The sequence below is a fragment of the Oryzias melastigma genome, linkage group LG21, assembly GCF_002922805.2.
Source record: "Oryzias melastigma strain HK-1 linkage group LG21, ASM292280v2, whole genome shotgun sequence".
Lineage (NCBI taxonomy): Eukaryota > Metazoa > Chordata > Actinopteri > Beloniformes > Adrianichthyidae > Oryzias > Oryzias melastigma.
In genome coordinates, this window is record NC_050532.1 from 11,195,442 (window position 1) to 11,208,748 (window position 13,307).

General features: G+C 38.6%; 1 protein-coding gene across 3 annotated transcripts in view; it reads right to left on the minus strand.

The window, feature by feature from the left end:
* hecw2a (HECT, C2 and WW domain containing E3 ubiquitin protein ligase 2a) overlaps positions 1 to 13,307 on the minus strand; it is a 50,712-nt gene that overhangs the window by 31,557 nt on the left and 5,848 nt on the right. Inside the window, exons 1-2 of one of the 3 annotated variants that reach the window (XM_024286627.2) lie at positions 9,512 to 10,337; positions 1,774 to 2,378 (exon numbers count right to left, since the gene is read on the minus strand). The exons of 1 other annotated variant lie outside the window; for it this stretch is intronic. In XM_024286627.2, coding sequence (XP_024142395.1) covers positions 1,774 to 2,152 — 379 coding nt within the window. In that variant the 5' untranslated portion in view covers positions 2,153 to 2,378; positions 9,512 to 10,337. Of the gene's footprint in view, positions 1 to 1,773; positions 2,379 to 9,511; positions 10,338 to 13,307 lie in introns of those variants that run through there. One more of the 3 variants, XM_024286626.2, reaches the window with a different exon arrangement.

Consider the following 13,307-nt stretch of genomic DNA (forward strand, 5'->3'; position numbering starts at 1 on the left):
AACAGTCCATAAAATCCCATTTAATCATGCAAACCTGTAAAAAAAAACTACTTTAAAGCTACGTTAAAGGACGAGTTTTACATATTTTCTTAAACATCTCCACAATTCCATTAAGATATGTTTTATTAGCCTGAAAAGTGATGCTGATGACCATAAAATGCTGCGTAAAATACTAAGGTTGAAAATTTTTTTGAAAAAGGAAACGTTTAATTTGATGCTAAGAACTAATTATTGGCATAGAAATAAATAAAACTTAAGGCTGCCACACGTTTAGCCCTCACATGTTGAATTTTGAATTCAGACCCAGTCTCTGGCTTTTAATCATTCAAATATTTTTGTATAATTTAGTGAACTCTCCATGAGGTCTGCAAGCTGCTTTCAATAAAACAAAAAAAATAATAAATCCATCCAAAAACCACAAATAACAGGCTACCTCTGCCTTCGCCGAGTGTAAAAGATGCTTAGCACTTAAGCTATCAGCATAGTGAGCATCGACCCAATCAAAGTGAAAGCTCACTTGAACGTTTAGCTGCCATTGGAGTTGATTGTGCATCTGTGCTGCAGCACATCAGAGCATGAACTCACACATGCACGCGTCCATGCCCTGTGAGAGGGTTCAGTCTGCTGCACTGGGAGCACTAAAGCTGTGCAGCCCAAAGACTTACACATTTTTAAAGAAGTGATTGTTGTTTTCCACTTCAGGACGCATCCTAAAGCAGATTTAAAGAGCTTTGAACACATTACATTTTAACACTCACCAATTAGGATATTTTCAATCATATTTTTCTCACAGGAGAAAGACCTGTCATACTAACTGGACATGAACTATTGAAAATCTTCCCTTTATTCTAACAGATAACAACAAATTACACTAAAAATTCTTCTAATCTGTTATCTTTTGACTCATATATAACCACAATTTATCTACACACCACTGTCAACAAACAAGGTATTTTAAGAAGCACCTGAAAGATTTTTAAATCTGTCATCTGAACCCCTTGACTGAAAATTAGTAGAATTATAACTTAAGGTTTAATGTTGTTCTATCTAGGGGGCTGCAACCTGAGGCTCCAGAGCCGCATGTGGTCCAGTGACCCCTCCTTTGTGGCTCTCTAGGTAAAGAACAAAATAAAATGTTTTTAATTTGAAAATATAAATAAAAAATAAGTAAAAATTTATTCAATTCATTCTAAAAACAGTTGGAGCTCGCATCACACCAGCAGGCTCAGGACTATGGTACCACTACTAATAATAATAATTGATTGATTGTATTTTTATTTATATTGTGTGACTATTTTAACTCTTAATTAATTTTCTGCTCTATTTTAGCAGAGATCCTTCCAAAAACTAAAACTAGTTGGTGAAAGTCACACTTCTGATTTAATTTTACTTTGTTAGATTTTCAAACTTCTGGTTGAGATGCACCAACAACAATAAAAAAAAAAAAATTTATAGATATAGATAGATAGATAGATAATCACTGCTGACATCACACTACAAAATTTGCTTCATAAAGTTGTGTGGTTCAGGGTGCTTTTATTTTGAAAGAAAGTCATCTGAACCTCAGTCAGCAATTATAAAGTATTTTATCTACCAAAATGTGTTATTTTTTAGTAAAATTTACCACTTACATTGGCATAAATGTAAGTCAGTATTTTATTTTTTTCAAGCTCCTATTGGGATGTGGTCTGCAGGAAATCGACCCAAATGGAAGATAGCGTCTGCTCTATCTCATCAGCAACATTTTGAAAAATTCTCAAATCAGAACCTTACCAATGTGGTACAATCCAATCCAGTCCGTGGCGTCCACTTCCTCCTTAATGTCCCAGGTTATGACCAGATTCTGGCCTCGGTTCAGAGTGTACTCCAGAGTGGAGGCCGTCAGTGAGGACCGGCTCTGGGAGCTCACCAGGTCCGTGTCACTGTTGGCCCGGGTGAGCCCAACGGGACCGCTGACGACTGAGGTAGGATCGACGGCGGCGCCCCCCCTCTCCGCCAGCGTCCGCAGGTTCTCTGGGCTGAGGGTGTGCCGGAGGTGAGGGCTGCGCCGACGGGGCGCAGAGAGATGCTCGCGGCCTCCAACGGCCAGGTTGGGAGGGTTGTGGGAGCGGGTCCTAGCTGGCAGGACCGCTGTGGCGAGGGAAGGTCGCATGATGTGCAACTGGTGAAAGGGGGCAGCTATGAAAACAACAGACCCAAGAGGAAGTTCTTAGCAAGGAAAGTGCTCCTCAAAAATCTGCTTCATTTATTTGTTCCAGGTGAAGAAGAGGTGGAGGTCTCTGATCAGAGGAGTGGATTTCCTCCATGCAGGAGGCTCCGTTGTTGATCTTTTTGCAGGTTTTTACTGTTAGTGCTGTGATCCATTTCACTGCAATAACCTGTAGAGATGGGAAAACAAGAAACAATGGATTTGTAAGAGAAAATTGATGATTCAACATCATAAACTCCATCCAGCTCCAACCTCCAGAAATGATTCAGCTTAACCATGATAGTTAATCCCTCCTTCACAACACTTAACAGGGCGCATGTGTAAATAATCCCCTTATTTCTAAAAAAATGTAACCGTTAATGTCATTTTGAGCTTCCCTTTTGAACATTAATACATTATTATAACATAAGGATGACATTATTGTTCCCTGATGCTCCACGTCTGCCTCTGTGAGGTTTTAGTCGGTGCAGACTGCTTTGATGAAACAGGGAGAGGAGACACATGGCTGTTATCTGCCTCCCAGAGAGCTCTTCAATCAGCAGATGCCAGTTTGGGAAATGCCTGGGGAGCGCTTTCAGTCTCAGCATGAGCCATTTTGTTTTTAAAGCAAAGAAGGCGTGTGACCTCAGTATCCACCGGGGTAATGGTTTCAAGAAGACTGAGTTCATAGAATCTGACTTTTTTTCCCCTTTTCCTCAGTTTTTAAGAAATAAAAAATGCATGTTTGACCATATTTTTTCAAAGGGCATATGTACAACAATGTCTTCAATTTGGAAGCCAAAATGTCTTGTTGGTGAGTGTTGCATAAAAAAAATATTTCTATAGGACAGTCAAAGGTTTTTGTTAAACATTCTCTCAGATTAGTGCAGATTTTTTAGCAATTCCACCTCAAATAAACACCCACTGACATTATTAAATATGTCCAGGTGGTTTGGTCCATTCCTCTCCATTCTCAAGAGTGCAGTGTGAAAGCGAATAAAATTATTGTCAAATTTTTTGACACTTCAATGAAATGTAGGTGGGATTATATACTGTAAGTTTTCATAAAAATAATTCAAATGTTTTTGACAAATTTCACAATTAATGGATTCATTGTGTTGTGTATTATGTATATTAGCACAAATATGTCTATTTCTGATTAAAAGCTCACTCCGATTAGTGCTAGGCATCGCCGATAACTATCTAGAATCAATTGGTTTTGACTCACCAGAGTCTGGATCAATTCAATTTCAATTTGTTTTATTCTTGCGATCCTTTCAATTCAGTTTACATGACTTACACAGTTCTGGGCGGGACTATTGGTGCAGAGTAAACCCACCCCTACTTCCCATCATCCATCTGTTTACATACTTTCTCTACCTTACAGCCCCTCACAGCTTCATCCTAACATTAGCGGTACAACAAAAATGGAGAGCAGTATTGGAGCTGGTCTAGTTCTGTCCCAGATTCCAGCTCAGACGAGGAAAACAAACACGTATTTGGATCTGTTTGTCTGCCGTGGATGCATCAGGATGGAGTAGAGCAGGAAGCTTGACTATAAAGGGATTTCAATTCTCAATTTTTCATTTAGCAATTTATTAACAACTGTCTCATCTTGTTGCATTTAAAAAAAACATTCATTTAATGCTGTTTTTGGTGGATTATTCGTCACTATTTTTTTGACAATTGTGCTTAAAAACTGACAAAAACTCCAGACATCTCCTATAAATGTCTGTTGCATATTTTATTGATAATGAGATTGAGTCTCCCAATAGACAGGCTGATATTTTTTCTCGTTCTCCAGCAACCTGCATGATGATTCATATAAAATGTCTTTTTTACGGCTCCGTTGTCAGCTCACTTCTGACTGAACACATTTGATGAATTGGCCTTTCCACCGCAGTATGTGCATTGAATGGGTTTACCCGGACCTGCCATTGAAACAGGATCTGTTGCGTTTGACACAAGGAGAGCCTGAATGTTCCTGACTCAACGAGATTACCAAAGCATGGCCCCTGTTACAAAGGCTCAGCCCATTGTGATGACGTCACTGCATGCGACATCGCATTTTCTTCTTCTGTGTTTTTTGTGTGCATTCACCCAGTTAGTTTCAGTTTGCCACGTGCCAGAGGCAGCAGAGAGAGAACCTAAGTTTGAGAGAATCCTGTCCAGTTTAGCTTCTGTTCACCCCAGTTGCTGCATTTAAAGTATTCATTTAAGTAATTGACCAAACGTAAGTTGCTGTTTCATTTGTTTTCCTTCCCTGTTTAAGTTTGAGAGAATGTGTTTCAGAAGCTAGCAATGTTGACTTCTAGCAGGTCCTGCAGCTTGTTAGCAGCGCCTATATTACCAAATAAATCCTTAGTTAATGTTCCTTTGAGTTTAAGAAATAATTGTATGACCTGATTTTAGAGTTTGTGGCGCTTAATAATGCACCGCGGGAGTTACGTGCATTTCTCCTCTTTCCCTGCAGTAATTCTCTCGACCACTAGAGGTCGCCGTTTTGCCCGTTTTATTGGGAAATGATATTTAAGTTGGGTTTAAAGCAGATTTGATTATTTATTTTATTTGTTATGAGGACTCTAGGCTTGTGACGATGCAGTCGTTTTCCCTTGTTTGTTTTTATACCTTTATTTAGTTACATTAAGTATTTTTATGCCTTTTATGTCATTATAATAGACATCCTTTGTCATTTACAGACTGTGTTTTGCAATACTATTCAGCACTGGAATAAATTAAGAACACCTGCCAACTGGAGCCTCATCTCTTCTTACCTTCCTGTGCTCTGACCGGTACACCATCTTGATTACTGTTAAACCCAAACCCGAATCAGTGATACAGTCCACCATTTACTCCCCAACAGCCCCCATCGCATGCACGTCCATGTTCATGCACAGAGACAGAGAAGCGTCACGTAGGGATTTAGCAGAGAATAAAACCTTCATCACAGATGCAGGAATACGTAAATCCAGCTCACGTGTGCACATGGCCTCGAGCTGCGTCCAACAACACCCACAGGAGGAGCAGTTTCCATCCACGGGCAGAGGGTTATTTGGCTATAAGCAGCCAAACTAAGTATATCTGTAGCTGCCTCGTGGTTATGTAAGGGCTCAGAATTTGTGTTTACCGAACATTTTCTAACAGTGATGTGGACTGGGAGTTCCAGAAAATTGCGCTAAAGAAGAACTGCATCAGCTAAAAACTACTCACGACTCCAGCTGAGACATTTAGCAATCTGGACTCTGTCCAGCACTTTTCTTCCAAAAGACTCCTATGCCTCCTTTTATAATCCCATCCCCACTGCCTTCCAGATTGACCTGGATTAGTGACTTACTCTGACGAAGTAAAAATAGACTAACGGATCATACGGTAACAAGAACGCAGCTTCTCTCGGATTTGATCTACTTCTTATTTTTGATGTTCAGTCATGATGCTGTCTTGGCTGAATATAGATCACACGTGGCTGAACGCTGCAGCGCAGCATCACATCCTGAAGTCTTCTGTTTAAAACCAAATGGATTTGGTGAAGGGATCCCTGCTCCCCCATTGTATGTGAGTGTGTGGGGGGGGTAGTGCAGATGTCAGCAGAGGGACCCCCCTCACCCCCCTCCCGCCCCTGTGGAGGTGACTGCAGCACTTTACGGCCCTACGGAGCGGACACCTTGAGAGCTGGCACGAACTCAGAGGAGCTCAGATCTTATTGTACTTCGGTGAGATTTAAAGTCGAGGAACAAAAGAAGTCGAAGCTGTTTGTGCTCTTCTTGGAGCTCATTCCTCTGTCGCAAAAACCCAAGATGTCAGAGAGTCAAAACGATCAACTCAAAAATAGGGTTTGAACGTTTGCCTTCGTCAAATAGAGGCTGAAGGATTTATTTTGTTAAGAAAGTTAATTTCAACTTTTCAAATTTCACCTTTATGTTTGATTCAATTATATCTCTATCAGTGAGTTTTTGGTGATAAATTCAATATTTTTCAAACCATATAAACTGAAGATTTAATTAATTTGGAACATTTTTGCCGTTATTCAAATATTCTTCTTAATAATTGACGTTTTTTGAAATAATTTACAGTCAAAGCAAAGTTTAATGTTAAAATATTTTTTTTTTACATTTCACATCAGTGTGGTTTCACATTTGAGGCAACTGTCCTGACTTATCTACTGCATTTGGTTGGTTTTTTTTAGTTTAAATTTGTCTCTCACTGTATGTTTTTCTTTGAATTATCATTATTAACGTAACTTTTGTGGTAGTGCATTCTTGTTCCATTCTCAAAATTCTAGTACTATTTTTTTCAAATAGATGATAATTAAAATAATAAAAATTCTCGACACATTTCTTGCTTCTCCCATTTGAGAAAGGGCCTCTTGGTCATGTAAAACCAAGTAGATAATTTTTTTGATTAATTAATTTAAGTTTTCTGTTTATCTTGCAGTTATTTATTGTTTATTCATAGACTAATTGGGTTTATTACATAATTATTGTGGGTTCTTGAATGACTTACTTTTATTCTTTAAAATCAATATTGCGTTGTGTTTATTTTAATTGGGATTTTATTTCGTTGTTTTTTTTTGTTTGTTTGTTTTTGAGAAATTTTCACCAGAAAGATTTTTCTTTAGTTGCCTTGTCAGTTGGATGGTTTGGGTCAAATTTTGAAGTTTTTTATTTTATCAGACAACAACAGTAATGTGACTTTTAAAGTTTGAAATCTCCAATCCATTATTATTATTATTATTACTATATAAGTGGTCTGTTGATCTTTTTAAAGAGCTACTCCAATAAACAGTGCGTTTTCTAGTGTTTTTAATATTGTCTTGTGGGATTTCTAATGGAGGACAGACTGTATATAAAAAAAATAAGCTAAAATTGCATTCCTGAGGATTTCTTTATTCAAATTGTTGTGAATCAGGAGCAGACGAGTCATCAGTCTGGCTTTGACTGTTATTTGTTTTCCTCTCTCCTTGAAATCAGGTGGAATTCACTGACTGCTGTTCTCTGCTATGATTTAACCCAAACTCCAGAAGCAGATCCATCAATGAAACAGATACTGTATTCAACATGACATTTTCTAAAGAAAGTAGAGACCACTTTACAAGTATTCTAAAGGAACATTGTAAAACAAAGTTTAAATTTACTTTGTTCTTTTAGTAAAGGAAATTTTTATACTTGAAGCTTTGTTTCATTGCCTTACTTAGTTTTATTCACTTATGTCATTCCGCTCAATGAAAAAAAAATAGTTGAGTGACTGACAAGAAGAGAAATGTATAAAGTTTTGTGAATTTTAAGGATCTCTCTAAACTTTATTCAAATTTTCAAGTAAAATATTACTATTAATATTATTTAAAAATGCATAGAAACATAAATCAACCCTTTTTTGGAATAACATCTAAAAGGAACAGTAAATCAATAGCCTTACAGTCTTCCGTAGTTTTCTCTATTAGTATTTACATAGTTATCCAAAAACTATGACACCCCATCACCTCATGCCTTTTCTTTTGCATTTACTTTATCAACAAACATTTTCTAGTCGTCATCTCCTTTCTCGTTTTACTATCAAATATAATCATGACACATTGGTGTAGAGTACACTTTTTTTACTAATCAATAAATGTAAATGCAAGTTTTACTTTTAGAACGTTGCCACTGAGCAACAACTCGACACAGTTGTTTAGCAGTAGATAAGAATAAGTCCTTTAAACTAATTCTAATCCACTCTGACCAATAGATGACACCTTCTACCATAATTTTGTTCAGTTATATAAGCTAAAAATCTGAATAGAAATTCATATGTTAGATTGTTGTTTTGATGCAAGTTTCTGAGACCTTTAGCCTCAGATGAATTTCAATAGAAACGCTTGCTACTTCTTGGAAAAGAGGAACTTTGTGATCACTAGTTGTCTGCATATAAATCATATATCTGCATATATCACTTAAAATAAAACATCAACATTCCACCACTGATATCACTTAAAATAAAACATCAAAATTCCACTACTGAAGTGAGTTTGATGTAAAATGATTTAACTTTTAGGTGTAATCAAAATATTTGTATCAGTTTATTGTGTTCAAAAGCACACTTCTACTCTGAGGCCTGTTGAATGACAATTTAAGAAATAAATACATTTCTAGAGAGCGTAGACTGTGTGCACCGCTTTAACGAGAACTTCTGTCAGCATCAGGTCCAGAAGAATCAGCATTGGTGACGGCATACGGCGCAGTCAGCAGCTAGACAAAAGGTAAAGAATGTTTACATCTACAATTAAGATGTGCAGATGCTTTTATCCAAATCCAATTTGCAGGAGTGGGGCATCAATGCGGAGCAGCGTGAGGTGATTTTGCAGCAACGAATAGTGCCTTTCGTGACATGTTTCCAGCATCTTTCTGTGGGATAACACACATACACTAAGTATGTTTTCATTAAACATCTGTGCAAAAATTGGACCTATAACTAAAAAGAGAGGACTTTGTGGTCTGAGGATTTATTAGAATCATTTTCAAGCAATAAATCTAACTCTACTTTAGTTAATAATCGCTATATTTGAAATGTGATCTAAGTGGGAATGCATAACAGTAAAACTCTCTCTTTGTGACAATTATTTTGTTCTGATATGTTTTTTATCAATGCGTTTCTTTATTTCTTTAAGGAGTTTGATAAATCTGTGGGATTTGGTTGTATTGTGTACAATCAGTGCTTGAAATAAATCAACAAACCAATCTAAAAGAAGAGAAAATATGGTATTTTACTAGAAACTCCAAATAAATTCAATGAAATGTGCCTTAAATTAATAACAAAATGTTCAGGTTGTGAGGGAAATAACAGAACAATTGAGCACCAAGAGTGTCTTGATGTTTGGCTGATTAGAATTCTGTGCACCTCCAGCATCTTGGAGCAGAGGTAGTAAAGCTGAGACGTGAACCTCACATCCAGCAGAACTGCGTTACATAACAGCTTGCCTCCAACCTGAATCTTTTCTGGTCACTCTGTGCGCGCGCACACATGACTGAGCAGGCCATTCCAGCACCGCACTGGCGGAATGTGCAGGTGTCATCGTGCGCTATTGGATTACTGTGGGAATTCCCTACGTCATTTTCTCCTTAGCTCCCTCTTCCAGAGGAGACTTGGTGTTTGGCACTCGAAATGTCCCCCCCATTTCGAGTGCCAAATAGATCATGATGCGCGGAGGTCATTGCTGCGGTGGCTTAATGACAGATGGAGCCGCTCAGCGCGTCATCATCTCCCTCCACCACCACCACCACCCCTACATCACTGCTGGGAGCGCGAACACCTCTGCCTCCATGCCAGACGGCGCTGCGTGGCTGCGCTTACCTTTTGACGCAGAGGTGCAGAGAGGAGCTGAGGGGAAAAAAACGCTGCCAGCCGCGCTGTGTCGGTGCTTCCTGCGCTGGGGATCGCGCGGTTTTTGCTCCTCGTGCCTGCAGTCGAACTTAAGCGAGACGGGTGGGGTGCCGCGGTAGACCCCCCCTCCCCTCCCTTTACAGATCCAGGGCAGCTTTGGAGTCACGTAGCGGAGACGGTTTCCCTGTGAAAAGCTCTGCAGAGACCTCGGTGGTGCGCCCAGAGGTGCGCGCAGAAACTCCACCGCCACCTCCCAGCTCCCTTCCGGAGGATGCTGGTGCTGATGCTGATGATGCTGATCTCAAGTGAGCATCTCAAGCAGACACACTTCCTTAAGCATCGCAGTGCGCTGCAGTCGACGTCCTCCCAGCAGTCCCGGCAGATACAACAAATCTAAGCTTGCAGCTGCAGCTGCTCCCCCCCACTAACACATCCACCCCCCCAAAAAGAGATGAAGAATGACAGTCTACCGGAGGATGGCGCATTGCATTTTGGTTTGTTTGCCGAGGAGCGCTTCTTCTTACACCAGAGGCTGAAGGATTTACTCTGAGAACCACCGGGGCTGTGTTTGGTTGTTGATAATCTACTTGAACCAATGCACTGCATATTAATAGAGGGGCGGCGACTGAACACGTATTAAATAAAGAGACCGCATGTCAACCTGTGGAACAAACCAGCACATGTGCAAAGAGGAATTTTCCACATAGTCATATTTTCTGCTGCTGCTTTATTTTTGTGACAATGGTGCACTTTTTTGCAGATAAACATACAACTTTATGATCTGAGGACATTAATCCCCCCCAAAATATCCACATTTAACACTTGAAAATATATGCTATCTTCTCATATTTTAATGCTAATTTAACATCATTTATTCAATTAAAATGACAAAGCCTAATAATATGTTCAAAAAGAGGGTATAAATGCCTTCTTCTTTGGCCAAAACTTCAAAAGCTCTGAATTTTTTGTCTTTTATCTTCTGGGTTCCACAGAAGATCTTCAACGTTTAAAAATAAAATATATTTTGAGTTTTTCTCCAGATATAAGCAAATCCATTACCTTTTGCCAAGGACATTGACAACCTTTGCATTTTTAAAAGTAATTTTTGTCTTGTGTATTTTTAAAAAGCATAATTAAATAAGAAAATGTTGTTATAGAAGTTTATTTTTATGGGGGAAATAGCTGATAAGTGGTTTTCAGAAGCCTTTTTGTGGTTTAAACTGTCAACAGAAAAATGAAAAAAAAAATGTTTAAAAACAAGCAAAAACGTTCACAACAGGTTGGAGAAGAACTTCAGGAGTGTGAATAAACACATATTTCAGCTAAAGAATATCTATATCACCTTAATATAGACAGGGAAAGTTCAAGATTTCAGGGATCACATGAGATCTTCCTGGTTGTTGAAAAGCTTTTTTCCAAAACACTTGAGATAACTCTTATATGGTCATCACTAGAGATGGGTTTTTGACACTCCTCAAAATTGGAGGGTGAATGTGGTTGATTAAAAACAAAAACATTTCAATACTATTTTAAACTTTCAGGAAAATACACTGCCCTCTACTGGTAAAAGCCACAAACTACATCTGGAGGCTTTTGTTTTTGAGCACATACAATTAGGAAATACCTTTAAAGATCATTTAAATCTCTTTTTTTGGGTCATTTTTGGTTGTTTTTCTTACACCCTCGAAAAACAAAAAAAGAAAAAGTTAGAAATGTTTCATAGCAAAAATCAAAACCTAAAGAAAGCCACATATAAGTCATGTTTGTCTGCATTTAAGTCTTTTCTCAAATTTGACATCAACATCCAGACACCTGTTTACCCCGTCCAGTTAAAAATGAGGCTTCAAAGGCAAACAAACCACATCCTTTTTTGTGCTATGGACTTCAGGAACCACATTTCAACACATCAGCACTAAAAAATCGGATCCTTGAATTTATTATTACTGATAAACGTTCTGGAAAAATCATTCTTCAAGAGATTTAGACTACTTTGGTTGATTCATGGCTCTTTTCTTCCAGGAGATGTTGCTTTTCTGCTTGGTTTCTAATCACTCCCTCCTTGTGAGGTAATTCTTGAAGTCAGCATGTTCACCAGAGCTGCTGACGAGTGTGTTCAAACAGCCCAGCTCAGACGAAGGAGGGGCCGCAGAACTGAGGAGGAATGCAAGGATTTTGGATTCATTTGGGCTTTTGCAGATCTTATCATACAGTTAGAGGTGTAAGAAGTTTTTTTTTTTTCTTTTTTGATAATGATACCGTAGCTGTAAGCAAATCTATAGTTTGGAAAAATGTATGGGAATGGAGCGTATCTGTCATTAAAAGAGTAAAAGGACAGATCTCTGTAGACATTTGACATCTTTTCTTCTTTATGTCTTAGTCAGAGTGAACTACTTTCCACATTTCAACTCTTTTCTAATTAAAAAAAAAATAGTATATACTGTTACTCTCCATCTGTTATTAGATTCTTTAACATAATTAACACAAAAAGAGCCATTTGGTCCTTTTTCTCACCAACCAAAACCCAGTAAAAGCTGTGAAGTCCCACCTAAATATTTAGAAAAATAAACTCTGTTCATGTTTTTATGGCCATTAAATCATTAATCTATTAAGTGAAGCTTTTATATATTTTCTATAATTTAACTACAAAAGTGTTATATTTCTAGTGTGATTATTTTGACAGCATCCCATTCAAGTTCCTTTCAAAATAAAATACATCATGTGTCAAATAAATTCTTGATATTCCAGAACTTGAACTCTGAATAGCAACAACACATAAAATAAGAATATAAGGTAAAAATATTCTAATAATAAACCAATATAACAATAGATTAAACATTTTACCATCAATTTTAGTAGTTATCTGACGTGTGTGCAGTTTGGAGGTGTCTTAATTTAGTGTAATGTCAGCAGTAGGTAAACAAAAAAAGAATTGATTTTTACCTCAGTTAAAGAATTTAAATAAAAAATTAAAGCCGCGAGCGGCGTTGGATGGCCCGCAGTCGCTACCCGCCCTCACCCTCCAGCAGACTCCTTCATATTATGTTCAGCTCTCCCAAGACTTTCCGGCCTCCTTCCCCACCAGTGAATCCAACTCACCACCATGTAGTGATCAGTGGATAGTTCTGTGCCTGTACCCAAGTGTCCAAGACACAAGGCTGACGGTTGTTTGAAATGACTACAGTGTTCTTCCTCTTGACCTAGAGAAAGGAGGAGGAGTAGCTCACAGTGGAGATACACGAAGCACCTCCTTCAGTTGCAAAAGTCTCATACAATCGTCTTGAGTTGTCTTGATTTTTTGTAATGAATCGGGAATGTCACGCAACTGAAAAAAAAAATCAGCGAATATGTGAAACCGTGAGTATGAGATGCAGATAAGCGGGGGAGCACTGCATCTCTTCGAGAGTCACCAAGAAGACCAGGTACTCTTCACTGCTGTTTGAACCATGGGCTGAAACCACAGTCAGAGACCTACTCCCCACCTGAAGGTGGGGGACATTAGTCTCTTTTTACTCAAAACCTTAGTGACTGAGCTGGGGACTCACAAGGAAGTCCACACCGACCTTCCACCTCTCACCACGTGCAACTCCAGAAAGGTAGACTCCAACCCCTCTTACGGAACCAAGATTCAGAGCCCAGACTGTGCGTAGAGGTGAGCCCAGCTTTAACTACCTGGTATCTCTCAACCTCTTGCACAAACTGAGGCCCCTGTTCTTCCAGAGAGGCGACACTTCATGTCTCAAAAGCCAAGTTCTATTACTGAGGATTG